Below are 13,661 nucleotides of genomic sequence, written 5' to 3'. Positions count from 1 at the left end.
AATTCCATCATTTCAGGCCAAATAAAAGAACTAGAAAATATGGCTAGATACCCTTTGAAAAACTACTAACAATAATTCAAAAAACCCCCCCACCTGTATCTGACATAACAGAGTGACACCAATTGGTGCTGAATAGCAGAATTTAAAAAAAAAAAAAGAAACACTCTACATCTCTCTTAGGGAGCTGGGCACAGTGGAATCATAATTATGATAGTTCAGTTAAGGTACCCAAATGGGTGCTGTTCCTTTTTATGCTGCATTGGCAGTAAAAGAGAGTGAGCCGTTATTTCTACATTTAACACTTGTACATTTTTATTTAGTTAAATCAGCCATTGTACACATTGCAGCTATGTATTGTTAGTGTTGTATTTTTTTTAATTTTTAACTAATACATGCCCTCATAGATATATTCAATTAGTGTTATCACCATGGGAACAAGATGCTGATTCGTCAACTTAAAATTCACTTCTTCTCACAGTATTCAAGTTCTTTGATAACACAGCAAAAAATCAAAATAAGAGGTGAATAACCATTATGTTGTTACACAGAACATCATCTGCACCGCAAATAACACAACAGAAATGCATTTCTTTAGAGCCCCATCCTTGAAGATCATCCTGTGCTGTCTCTGACACGAAGAAAGCCATGATGCGTTGTGAAATGTTTCATCATGGGTCTCATTCAGTTTGGCTGCCAAAACACTTTTTAAAATTTTTGTTTGTTTCCTGCCTGCCAAAAGTGTTAGCATGGCACCTCGGGTTGTTTTGCCTGCAAGAAGCCAGAACTCCCAAGATGTTTTCATGCTTTTGGCATCATTACCTTAATGAGGAAGTGCCCTTGTTCTGAGCACTGAGTGAGTCATTAAAAAAACAAACCACCCCCCATAATGGTAGAAGGCCAGATAAGCTTGGAAAAGGTATTAGTCCTAGAGGAGAGGATTTGTTTTACTCTGGTTTTGAGTACACTATTAAAAAAATCAAACAGCTGTTTAAAAACATTTAGTTAGTGTGTTTGTGTGTATTACATATGCTAAAACACTACAGAGCTCCCTCCATTAAATACCAAGGTATAGAACACCCAAAATGACAGATCTCTATGTTCCCTTTTTTGAAAACAAAAGTGCAGACATGCTAATGTGGTTTTCAGAGGGTTGGTTTAGAAATATATATATTATATATAGAGAGAGAGATAACAAAATATGAACAGAAACTGGCTTTTGAGGATTGTGAGCACTTTCTCTTTAAAAAACACTTGATTGGAAGATAAAAACTGCTCGCTCAGTGCTAAGAGGGCTAACAAGCTGACGTGATTATAGGAGGGTTTGGTTTTGACCTTCAAATGCCACATGCATGTATTGGATAAGAGGCAATCTTGATAAAACACGGTGAATTAATTACTCTCCTTGTATAGTGGGTAAGTCTTTCTCCCATCGTTATCTACAGTGCAGTGGCCAGCAGGAAGTACCACCAATAAAGACAGTGTGGTTTGCTAAGCAGTGATGAAAACAGGAAACTACTGTAGTTATAATTGTTTAATACACCCTGCCACATGTCCAGATCTAAAAGATTTTAATACCGTATGCAAATGTGCCATAGATATAGCTGCTAGCAAGTTGGTTACCTAATTGGGTAATTTTTTTTTTTTTTTTCTGGAAATCATTAAGTGGCTGTCCGAAGGTCTTAGAAGTATTAATGGCCACAGTCAGCTGTTACTTCATGAGAACAGCTGAATTTCCAGGTTTTTAGCCTGACTCTTAGAGTCTTTAACTATAGTAGATCCCTAAACTGGAAGTCTTATGGATGCAGTAGCTCTGCAGTGCTTCCTCCTCAGTCGGTCTGTGTTTGCAGTCGATTGTGTTAACATTATTTTATTAATCGCTGTTCAGCAGTGTCAATAGACCTTGTAATCCATGATGCTAATTGTAGTCACAGGCAGTGTGTTTTCTGCAGTCTTGTAAGTTCGAATACTCTTGCTATATACAGTTTACATGTGAACTCCCTTTTTTATGATGCATGTACATAGTCACTTGAAGAGGCCTGTAGATGAAAGTTGGCTTGACAAATGCAATTTCATGAAGCTAGTGCAGAAGCAAAGGAACAGCAAGAAGTGGCGATGCTGACAAATTCCCAGTACAGCACAAAGACGACGATTCGGTGGATAAATCATCCTGAATGAAGGATGCTATCTTTGGTCACAAATTAGCTTACAGGGTAAAAAATAACAAAAACCCAAAATCAAATACGGGGAGGGGGGAAGAAATGAATTCACGGCATCTGCACAAGTAGAAATGGCAGTGTCTTCCAGTGATTATGTCGGTAAGAACGTCTACACCTAGAGAGGATGAATGTTGCATACGGGATGGATGGTGGTGCTGAGGGGTGGCAGCTTCTCACTTCGCCTCCTGTTTCCAGCCCTCGTTGCAGAAGTGTCTGAGAAGCTGCTGGAGGTCATGTTGGAGGTCATCCTGGGGTAGTGCTTCTGGTGTGTCTTCCAGCTCTTCTATATGAACATGTTTTCCATACCGATCCTTCATCACAGTCCTCTTCTGTGTGCTGGCTTTACTCAGTGTTGTCCTAAAACAAAAGAAAGGAGAAAACTGTCTTTAAAAGCCCACAGTTCTGAAGGTTTTAAAAAATGCTCCTTTTCAGCTGCAGTTTTAAGTCTCTTTCATTTAAAATAACATGAGAAGAACTGTAACTGGCAGTTTAAATCAGCTACTGCGGTCAGATATTTGTTATGCATTCTGAATACACAACACACACCACTGCTTTAATTGGCTTTCATAATGTAAACTAATAGCAATTAATCTCTATATGCTGATTAAGCATAGAGTTTTAATGCAAAAAGCATAGAGTTTAAAGCAAAACCATGCTGTAACACACAGACATGCAACATATGTTGAAATTCACAAAAGACCTTCCTATTTCCTGTCTTTAATGTCAACATACAGAGTTGTCCTGTGCAATAGTAAACTGATTAATTTCTTGAATACTTACTTTTGAACAAGTCTTACTTCTGATGGCCAGTAAAACAACACTAGATTACCACAAATGTAGTAAACTATTCTGTTAATTACTCCCTTACCTCATTGGAACCATCTTGCTCTACTAATCAGAACCTTAACTCTCACCAAGTCTCTTCCAGAACTAGGCAAATAAATGTAGTTGTCATAGGACAACTGGGTGTCTCTTGCTTAGTCTTACCCAGAAGCCTAATTTTTGGTCCGTGTCCTTGAGAGAGGACCGTGGGAAGCCAAGCACACTTGGAAATCCCTGCGTGCTCAGCCAGGAATAGCTCAATTTTTGTCAGACAGCTGACACTTCTTAATTTGACCTGGATGACCAGAAGGTCCCTCCATTAGATGGAGCACTCTGACAAGAATGCTCACCCTTCATCCAAAAGGAGATGCAACAAGGCGTGTCCCTGCAACACCATCCTGCTAACTCTGAAACTGGTGGGTGTTTTAAGGCTTGTTACAATTACAGACACAGTTTGGTTGGGATGGTCTTTCAAATGCTAACGTTGGCTTTACTGCCTCAATGGCCACCATCAACTCAAATGGTCTGAAAGAAAAGGTGTGTAAAAGATGCCAGTGGCAGCCTCGACTCAAGCTGTGTGTGGCAGGAATGAATACACTTGCTGCGCTACAGTGGCTTTTTTTTCTTCCAAATATTTTCCTATCTATCTGCCCTGCCTCATTCTTCGTAAGGCTCAACTGTCACACGCATATATCTATATTTATCTTCATATATGCTCTCATGTATTTTAATAATGTTCAAATTATCAAATGATCACAGATTCAACTGGTATGAAAAAAAATATTTTTGGAGTAACCTTGATTGCTGCTGTTTGAACTGTAAATCACACTGTTATTCTTGTAGTGCCTCCTATGAAACCAGCTGGACAGTGATACCCCTCTGTACTGGGTCTAGCCAGGATGCAGTTAACTTTCTCCACAGGGGGCTGTTTTCCATTTGGGTCTAAACCAGTGCTGGTAACAGACCAGTGCTTTGGCTACTGCGGAGCAGTGCTTACACAGCACCGATACTTTCTCTTTTTTGCCCCACTGGCCTTCTCAGTGAGATTGGGAGGGCACCCAGCCAGGACAGCTGACCCGAACTGGCCAAAGGGATAGTCCATACTCTATAGAATCGTGCTCAGCAGTAAATACAGGGGATAAAGGAAGAAGCTGGGGGGCACAGGGGGTTATATCTTCCATGGTGACCATTGCTCAGTGACTGGCTGGGCATCAGTCTGCTTGTGGGAGGTGGTGAGTGGGAGGAGGAGCCTTTGCATTGCTTGTTTGGTTGTTCTTCCCTCTTCACTTATTAAACTGTCTTCATTCAACCCCCTTTTGCTGTTCCATTCTCTCCCCCATTCCAAGGTGGGGCAGGAGGGTTAGGGAGCAGCTGTGTGGTGCTTGGCTGCTGGCCAGGGTGCACCCACCGCACCCCTCGTCACCCAGTCTTTTTTCAAGTGAATGTAGGCCTTTCCAGTGCGTGCATCCCTTCCTGGAACAGAATGTTAGTAGGAATCTTTAGTACTTTTGCACATAAAGCTTTAGATGCCGCCAGTGGTTTTACTTCAGACACTCACTTAAATCCACCCATTTATTATGAGTTTGTTAATCCTTTTCTAGTAGCGGTTCACTGACATGCCAAGCCAAACCTTTTAACAATTGATCCATCCTCTTTCATGATTTCTTTCTCTACTAAAGCAGGGAGTTGGACTTTCATTTGGTTACCTGTATAGCTCAACGCCTTGAATTAAAACATAAACTTCCAATTAAAACAAAAACCTAGGGCAGAAGATAATGCTCTTCATACTTCAGTGCTTTATATTAATGAAGTTGAATGCTGAGAAAATGTTGAATAGACAAACAAGAGAAGCATCTGCTTGCCACTTGCATTCTTTCAAATATTCCTCACATGTACAGATCAGTTACAGTTTCTTGTATAGGATAGTTTCATTTTACTAATAATTGTACTGAAGCATGTCTTGGTACTTCCTTTCCAACTCTGAAGTAGCCCAACTCACGGCCTTGCAGATCTCATCTTTTGCATCTGTTTATGACGGCTGCTACAGCAACCTTTTTCCTGTCCCAGAAAATACTCTCTCTTGTACGGCTGTTCCCACTGCCACCTTGAGCTGCCTGTTCTCAGTGCTGCGGTCAGAGACAGGCACACATAGAAATGATGGGCGATGCTCCTGAGCCTCGACTGTACTGAAACAGGAGCAGCAGGGAATGGAGCCTGGCAAGCTTTTCCACACAATATCTGCTGTTACTAATACTTCATAGAAAACCAGAAAATAGGGGAAAAAAAAAAAAAATAAAAAGCAGCATTTTTATTTTCCTTTTGGCTGGATGTGGGTTTGTCTGTGGTATCTTCCACAGGCTTCCCGAATTGCTAAGCTAGAAGCTGCAAGCTGGGAAAAAAGTGTTATTTCCCAAGCCATTCCTTTGAACCCCCTGTGACAAGTTTTGCTGCTTATTTTTTTTATTGTCAGGAGAGAGGGATCTGGCTGCTGGACCTATATTTGTAACAGGAAATTTGGCATCTCAGTCTAACAGCTTAGTGCTTCTTGTCTTCCTGCAAGCTGTAATACCATTGTACAGCAGAAAATATCCAGGCCATGATATTGTTGCATCTATGCTTTTATATTTTGTCAAATTAAAAAACCAAACCAAGTACTTGTGTTGCATCTAATGACACACAACTTTTATCCACGTGAATCTTTAAGATGCGTTTTACACGTGTTATTCAAAGGGACAATAAAATGGATTGAGAATGAAGTGCTGTCAGTTCCTTATCGAAAAAGCTGTATTAAATCAATATCACTTTTCTATTACTGAAATGTCTAAACTGATTAGAAAAAGCATAAAAACAAGAAAGGTGCTTATTACCTTAGTAGCTATTTCTTCCCTTCAAGGACAAATACATCAATTTACCCAGGGATTACGACTGAACTCTACCGATTTCTAAAATTAGCTCCATGAGTGGTAACATATGAATGAACTTTTTTTTTAACAGTAACCACACCCATGATTTCTAACAACTTTACTTAAAGCCTCCATGGGTTTTTTTAGAACCCTCAAATGTTTCATAGCTAAATCTGTAATGTTAGCTTCCTACACACACACTTTATATACTAATTCTTTTATAACATGGCTGAGTATAACAACAGAGGTTTACACTCAGTAGTTGAGTATGATGCTCCACCCACAAAACTTTCAATAGAGTGGAATTTGTCCCCAGGTAGGTTGTGACACTTGTTTTAATATTTATATTTAAAAGTCATTTGTACCTCTTCAAAGTCCTCTTTGGCTGACGGAAGATCAGTAGCTAAGCTAGCATCCCCCAGGCATTTCTCTGTTCTCTCTCCTTGCACTACTGTGGTCTTTGTGACCTTGCTGACCTTCCGGCCTTCCACGGGTTCAGACTGGAATTTGGAGGCACTAGGCAAAGCAGCAGGTTCAGACAGGGTCACCTGTAAGGTCAGAAAGCAGAAGTACACCAGGTATGAATTACATAATGGATACTAACAGAGCTTTTAGTTACTCTATCGTTCTCTCCTGATCACTGGCATAGAGAACAAGAATATCAGAAGTGTCTCACTTTCTATGCGTACGCATCAAAATAGTGAGCGTACATTTATTACCTGCTTTACAGCTCCAGAACGTGATGTTGTAGGATACATGCCAGTTCAGCAGGAACAGCCCTGGATAATTTATTCTGCTTTATTTATGCTGGCAGGGTGAAAACTGCCAGGAATATTGCCACCCTCCACTGCACCACAGGCTGCCGTACCGGCTCACCCGCCAAGGCCACTGGAGTTACACCAGGTAACAAGTGGACCTCTTGCTGTGAGCCCTTGATGTATTCACACAGGTAGTACAAAGTAGTGGTATCGGTCCATATCTTAATTTTAAGATATGCTTCTGAGAAATGAGTCACACTTGTAAAAGTAAGGAACTTTTACAGGAGCAACAGACCAGAATATTAGAATACCACAGGAAAGTGACAAACATGATTTGATTCGGCAAAATACAAATTTCATGTATATGGGTTCCGTATGATAAAGAGTAGCTCTGGTATGATCAACTAACTAAAAACCATTACTTTGTTTTCTTGTTACCTTACTCCTAGAGAATTAATTCTGATGATTGATTCTGGCAAGAGAGAACGGCAATTATGTTCTTAGCATTTCTAATGACCGCTTGTTAAACATTGCTTTCAACAAAAGTGCTGCTGAAAGCGAGCCCTATTACTACCTTCTGGCCCTCTGTCACAACCTTAGTTGTGCTGATGCAAATCTCTGTAGGGCTACGTGGTGAACTAAGGCAGGAAAAGACACCTTTTGAGGTTGTTTTTCTTTTTAATTACCTGGTTCTACAAACAGTTTCCATGGAAGTAATACATTTTTTTTAGCCTCTTCAAAGCAAAGAACACACCAGTAAGTTAAAGCTAATATAATTGTATAGCTTTAGAAGGGCTTAGCTGTAGAAACCTAGAGAACATCAGATCATTTCATTACAGCATTCACCAATTTTCTTATTAGAGTGAGAGGTGTAATAACAAATACAGATTTGCCATTTACCTATATGTCATCTTAGTACAAAGCTGCTTTCTTTATGAATTTGGTACTTGTCATAAATCACAGAATCTGTATCCTGACTTATTTTCAGAGAAAACTGCCCTTTTTCCCTGCCTACCCCCTGGCTTTTCCCTGTCTCTATTCTGAGGCCTTTCTGTCTGCAAGAGAACTTTTAAAAGTATCATTCAAAACTGAATGTTGTTGGCATAAGTGAGATTAATTACAAAGTATGCTGTTGGTGTACTGCTGCTTTGTACCGCAGCAAAGAAAGTAGATCTGACCTCTGACTGTTCACCACCGCTCTTCAGCACAACCCGTTTTACAACTTTGGAATAGCCATCTCCTTCTTCAACGGTGACAGGTTTTTGTGGTGGTCCTTGCATTAGGACTTCCTCTTTTTCTGTGCCATCTGGAGAAACATATCGCCGGATGATCTTTCTAGTGACCTGAAGGGATGAAATAGAGCTTTGACCCAAAATAATTAACAACAACATATTCCTCCTTATTCTCTATGTAGTATTTTCTACCCAAAGGGCATTTTTTCCTACACAGCAAAACCTACATGGATGGTTCTGTGTTTTAGTCTTTAACACACATACTCACAAGTACCTGTAGTAAAGCTGCAAGTTGATGCATTAGCCCTACTTAGGCTGCCACACAGCAAAGCTTCCATAAACTTAATTCACAAGTGGGCACAATATAGGTATTGGAATGACTCTCTAAAGCAGTAGTTATTATTAGGAAAAGAGGTGGAGTATTTTAGAGAGAAAACAATACTTTACAACTGCACGAAAACATTTTCAGACTGATATTTTCAGAAAGGCTTCTGAAAGTAAGAGGTTAGCAACTTGGCTAACAAATGCTTAGAACAAGAATCACAGAGGGACTTGGACATCGCATTGTAACACCGATGGTACTAACCACTGCTGAACTAGTGAGCTAGAATTAATCTACTTAAAACACTAATCTGGTGTTTCAGCTTTGTAGGCACTGGCAAGCCAAACAAAAAGGAGCAGAAGACAATTACAGGGTTCAAGATGTCATAAATTTCTCAGGAGAATGGGTATGCTTCCCTCTGTGGATGACCTGGAGCTTTACATTTTTGTATACCTTCCCAGCCCCTTTTGACAAGGCAACACTAAGCAGTTACCTCCTGCTTTGTCCAACAGCTTATTTTCTGTGGTGCTCAATCAGACTGGGTCACCTACATTTAAGAGTCACAGAGTTGGGGGTGTAGTGCCCTCCTGGGCACAGACCTACCCAGAAGAATACAGTCGTGCTCACTCTTGCACAACATGCCCAGGAATGTTTGGCTGAGGTTGTTTGTTTTAATCTGAATTCAAGCAGCTTCTGCAGAGATGCTATCCAGCTGAGGGTCTATGATGTCTTCTTGGGAGACAGAAGATGGAGTTTGCCACCAAGCAGAATTCAGCCAAGTCCTAGACCAATTCTCTAAGCACTAAGTTGTCAGATAAAGCAAGGAGCACGGAAGTTCCGCTCCCATGCTGTGCAGAAGTCACTTTTGTAAGCATGGTCTGAAAATGCTTATTTTATGAGGCCACTACACAAATAAGTACTTCCTATATTTGTGCCATAAAAACTGAACTGGATGTACATATACAGAAATTTAGGAACCTGATCAGGCACAGCTGAGTGGAAATTCTGAAGATGTAAAGTCTGGATTTAGATGACTCTTGCAGACCCAGCCCTCTGGTAGTTTCATTAATACCAGCAAACATGATTTTAGATAAAATTGTGGTGGTGTGGGTCTCTTCTTGTTTTTTACAAGAACTTTTTCTCAGACGTGGATCTATGCAGAATTTTCATTGGCTTTAAGTGGGAAAATTAACAAAATATGTCATATTAAGTTATAAACTGTAACACAGAATAATCTTGCAAATCAAAATAGTTCTTCAAACTTTGAAATCTCTCATGAACAGAAATTCTGGTCCCTTCCAAGCTCTACTCTGGAAAATCATGCCCCTTCACAAATTTGGCATGTATGTCGATGTGTTTATCCTTCCTTTTATAGGACAGTAAGAAGGTAGCAAAGGGCATAACTGACAGTACCTTCTTTACCACTGTGTGGCCATGTTCATCTGTATATTGCTCTTCTGTGACTGTTTCTGGTGGCATTTCAGGCATACTATCAGCCTGTACGACAAAGAACAAAGTTTTATGAAGCAAGGCCTTCACCTAGGTCACTTTAAATAAGCAATTTTTAAGTTGGTTAATTGGTTAAAGAATGAAAAAAGAAAATTGAGAAATGTTAGAAAAAAAAACATTTGTTCTGCAAATAAGTACTTAGGAAGGCATGCAAAGAAAAGTTATGCCACGATGGACAGGCAAATATATGTCAGTTGACTGCGTTGCATATGGGGCTGAGAAGTCTTCATCCTCCTCCATCTAATGGAGGCATCTAATGCAATTTAGAGTTGGGTTAGCAGATTACTATAATCCTCCCTTCAAGAAAAGGTATGGGAATGGCTTTTCCAATGGCCATGCATTATTTGGGAGCAATCCAGCTTCAGGCTCGATGCCAGCCAAGCAGCTGTCTCTGCAGCACGCCTAGAGGTGTCACCAGGGCCTAGTCACCACAGGCACATGCCATCGCTCCACACTCAGTACCTGAATAATCACCCGGCGACGAACAACCCTGGTAGTGATCATCTCGTCCTCGTCCGAGCTGGTCTCCAGCCCACCTAACTCCTCTGCTAACTCCTAGTGGAAGCATGGAAGCAGTGCTCTGTTGTATGTGGTACTAGCAGTACTCACAGGTTCTGTCTTGTTTTTATCTAAAACCATCCTCACTTCTGAAAATTTTTGCTTTCAGGATTTTGGCCTCTTACCTGACTTTAACCTGTGAAGCACTGATGCGGGGTGGGAGGCTTTGGCCACTTGCCTATCATTAGCTGTTCATTAGCATATTGAAAAAAGAAGGATGAATCTTTGTGGTACCAATCCTACAGGATGGTCTTAGTGCTCTTAAGGTTGCCAGTAACAAGCCTGAAATTTGTGGCATGACATTGTTACAGGTGGACTAGAAGGTATTACTAACACCAACTCTGGAATTCATACATATTGCATATGGTTTCTTCTGTAATTACACAGAAAATTACAGGAAGGCCTTTTAATCCTCCCTACTGGGAAGTACGCAGTGCAGCATCTAGACACTAGAAGTAAACAGTTTTAACTAGAGGACAACGTATCAATAGCCTTGGCACTGGAAAGATCAACAAAAATTAGTAACAAGTGTTGAAGTTGTTCTCTCTCCTGCACAGGGAAGAATTAAAAATTTAAATGAAGAGGTCAGAAGGTAAAGAGAAGCTGAAAAGAACTACCTGGGAAATATCAACAGTATAAAAACATAAAGGGGAAAATAAATAAGGAGGAGTGTTTCTTTTTGGTGGTGCTGGTTGTTCTTGTTTTACTTTAATAAAAGAACAGGAGGGAAAAAGTACCTTATCCTTGAGGGCAGCCTTTCCTACAGCACCCACTGCATTGAGTCCTACTGTAGCTAATCTTTCAACATCTGACTTATCCTACACATTTTATATCCAACGTTTTTCTGAGATCCCAGAGGCAGAGCTCTGAAACTCCATTCTAGAGGTGGTACATTTGGCAACATGAACAGCAAAGAAAGAAGAGCCTGTTTCTAGATAAATGTCAAAACAGGAAACAATTTCTGCTTAAGTAAAACTGTGCTTTCTCTGCTCTAACTTCACTGATAAAACTAATTTCCTGGCCAGTTATGCCTTCTCCTTTTCTTCCACTTAGAACAGGCAAAGAAAGCCGTTTATTCTGTTTATGTGCCAATTTAAATTCCCCACTAAAAGCTATATAGTTCCTTTCTTTCATTGCCTCTTGACATCTTCCCCTCTCCAAACACTGCAATAAGGTTCCTTTGTCTTACACAACCCATGACCTACCTCACATAGTTTTTGTTCTTCTCTTCCACCTCCTGTCTCCATTTCTCTTCACTGCCTGCATGCTACATAAACACCATTCTCAAGTTCTTTTCTTCCAGCACATCCTTAGTATTCTACAACGTGCATCCTGCCACCTCTTTTCCACCTCAATAACTCTACAGTGTTTTTCGTGTTGTTATTCATGCTGCTCTGGGCTAGTTTTGCCTTTCTTCGCAAGCTTCTAACGTTATTACTTTGTCTTTCATTACATCTGGTTTTCAGCTTTTGGTTTGTTTCTGCACCTGCTACTTGCACTAATTGTCTCTCACATGCACGGATGTAACTGTCACAGACCAAGGGACAAGTAAGGGTAACAGAACCAGAATTACAGTCCAGACTTTAGGATCTGGGTTTTACTTCAGCTTTGAAAACCTCTATACAAATTACTACTGCTGTCCCTTACAACTACAGAGGAAAAGAGAAAAGAGTCAGTTGCAGATGGGGATTAATTACACCAATTAAAAATACTCTCATTTTAAGGTATGAGTGAGACATAAAACTTGTTCTTTCGTGTCAATTACTTTGAGACACAGTTGTTGCTTACCTTTTCTAAAGATTCCTCTTCATAGCTTCTTCCAAACTTTTCTGCCTGCTCATCAGTTGACTCCACTATCACTAGACTAGTTCTCCTTGGCGAGAGGTCATCCTGGTGGAGTCGGGGGTCCTCAGGCTCTTGGATGATGGGAGAGTCACCTCGCTGAGCAGGTGATGGGGGCTGTGGGGATGGTTTTCCTCTCTCTTCCTTTGCCGCACTGAAGTGTGCAGATTTTTCGCTTGCTGCTTTTCCAGTTATTGATGCTGTAGACTGCTCTGTTCCTGGAGTTGCGAAGCTGTGAATTACAGGTTCAAAGGAAGTTACTACCATGCGGTGCTTTCCAATTTCCACAAATGGAACATTCTGCACTGATTAAATATTATGTTGTCTGTCATCTAGCAAAGCCTAGAAATAACTGAATCTCCTTGACAGTAACTATAGAGCAGTAACTATAGGCTAGGAATCCTTCTCATCTTCCCAACCCAAGAAAATCTCCAAATGGATGTCCAAATGTTGCACCCAGTTCCGCAAAACTTGGTCTTTGTGGAGGATTTATGTGAGCTTTGCTGTCACTTGTGCCCTCACTAATCTATGTGTTACCTATTTTTGGGGGAGGAAGGAGACTTGATTACTGCAGATGGTTGTGAAGGAACTACTACTTTAATTACAAGTGATACAGCTGCATGTCAGGAGAGACCAACTTTCACATAGAATTCTGGAGCTTTACCAAACATATTTAGTAGACTATCTTATTTTGTTTGTAATGTTATTTTCACTGTTGAACATTGCTATGATTTAATTGGTGCCAGAAGTTATTTAAACATATTATTAGATCCATTACTATGTAATGTATATAAAGATAAAATGTATATTAAAGCATACGTACACACAGTATTTTTCTGTTGCAAATGTGTGAATAATAGTGACTTCAGATCTTAAGCTAACTCTTGTCTGAGTTTTATCAACCTTACAACCTTGTAACTCTCATGCTAGCTTGAAAAGGTTACTTCTGATTTGCACTAGTTGTGAAAACATTACCCACTTTGCCACCTGAAATCTTCTTTTGAGGTTGACTTTTCCCTTTTCATGTATATCGGTAAAAAGAAAAAAAGACAACTATATCAAAACTGGTGGAATTACATCTGGAAAAGTTGTAAGCCTGCAGAAATTAAATTTTCCATTTTTAAAACTTCCGAGATGTTTTGGAGCTAGGATCTACATGCTTGCTTTTTTTCCTTCTTATCCTAAACTGAGGAAATTGTTAAATTTTAACAATAAGAGTGCAGATTCCCTTCTCCATAACCATTCCCATGAGTAGATAACACTAATAACAACAGTAACAGAATAACTCACATGAATATGGTTTTTTGCTGATACAAGTTGGGTTTTGACAATTTGTTTTACCACCACTTGAAACAATTGTGTTCTAAAGTAAGAAAATACTTCACTGTAGTACAAGTTAAATGGTATTGATCCAGCCTTTTCCCCATTCACCAGGCTATACGTATTAGTGTATAATTCTTCTTAGTATGTGTTCCTGATAGGCTATTTAAATCTAGCCC

The 13,661-nt window shown here is 40.0% G+C and overlaps 1 protein-coding gene across 50 annotated transcripts in view; it reads right to left on the bottom strand.

Annotated features, from left to right (window-relative positions):
• Window positions 1-283: 283 nt before the first annotated feature.
• Window positions 284-13,661, bottom strand: part of ANK2 (ankyrin 2) — a 371,582-nt gene continuing 358,204 nt past the window's right edge. For 30 of the 50 annotated variants that reach the window (XM_074823462.1, XM_074823464.1, XM_074823465.1 and 27 more), the window contains 7 exons: window positions 12,109-12,394; window positions 10,225-10,317; window positions 9,667-9,750; window positions 7,878-8,042; window positions 6,307-6,489; window positions 4,669-4,760; window positions 284-2,573 (listed from right to left, as the gene is read on the bottom strand). In XM_074823462.1, the coding sequence (XP_074679563.1) occupies window positions 2,390-2,573; window positions 4,669-4,760; window positions 6,307-6,489; window positions 7,878-8,042; window positions 9,667-9,750; window positions 10,225-10,317; window positions 12,109-12,394 (1,087 nt within the window). In that variant the 3' untranslated portion in view covers window positions 284-2,389. The remainder of the gene's footprint in view (window positions 2,574-4,668; window positions 4,761-6,306; window positions 6,490-7,877; window positions 8,043-9,666; window positions 9,751-10,224; window positions 10,318-12,108; window positions 12,395-13,661) is intronic. The other 20 variants (XM_074823487.1, XM_074823498.1, XM_074823504.1 and 17 more) reach the window with 1 other exon arrangement.

The sequence above is a fragment of the Strix aluco genome, chromosome 4 (assembly GCF_031877795.1).
Source record: "Strix aluco isolate bStrAlu1 chromosome 4, bStrAlu1.hap1, whole genome shotgun sequence".
In the NCBI taxonomy this organism is placed as follows: Eukaryota; Metazoa; Chordata; class Aves; order Strigiformes; family Strigidae; genus Strix; species Strix aluco.
The sequence above is the reverse complement of the archived record's forward strand: the minus strand, read 5'-3'. Positions and strand labels throughout refer to the sequence as shown.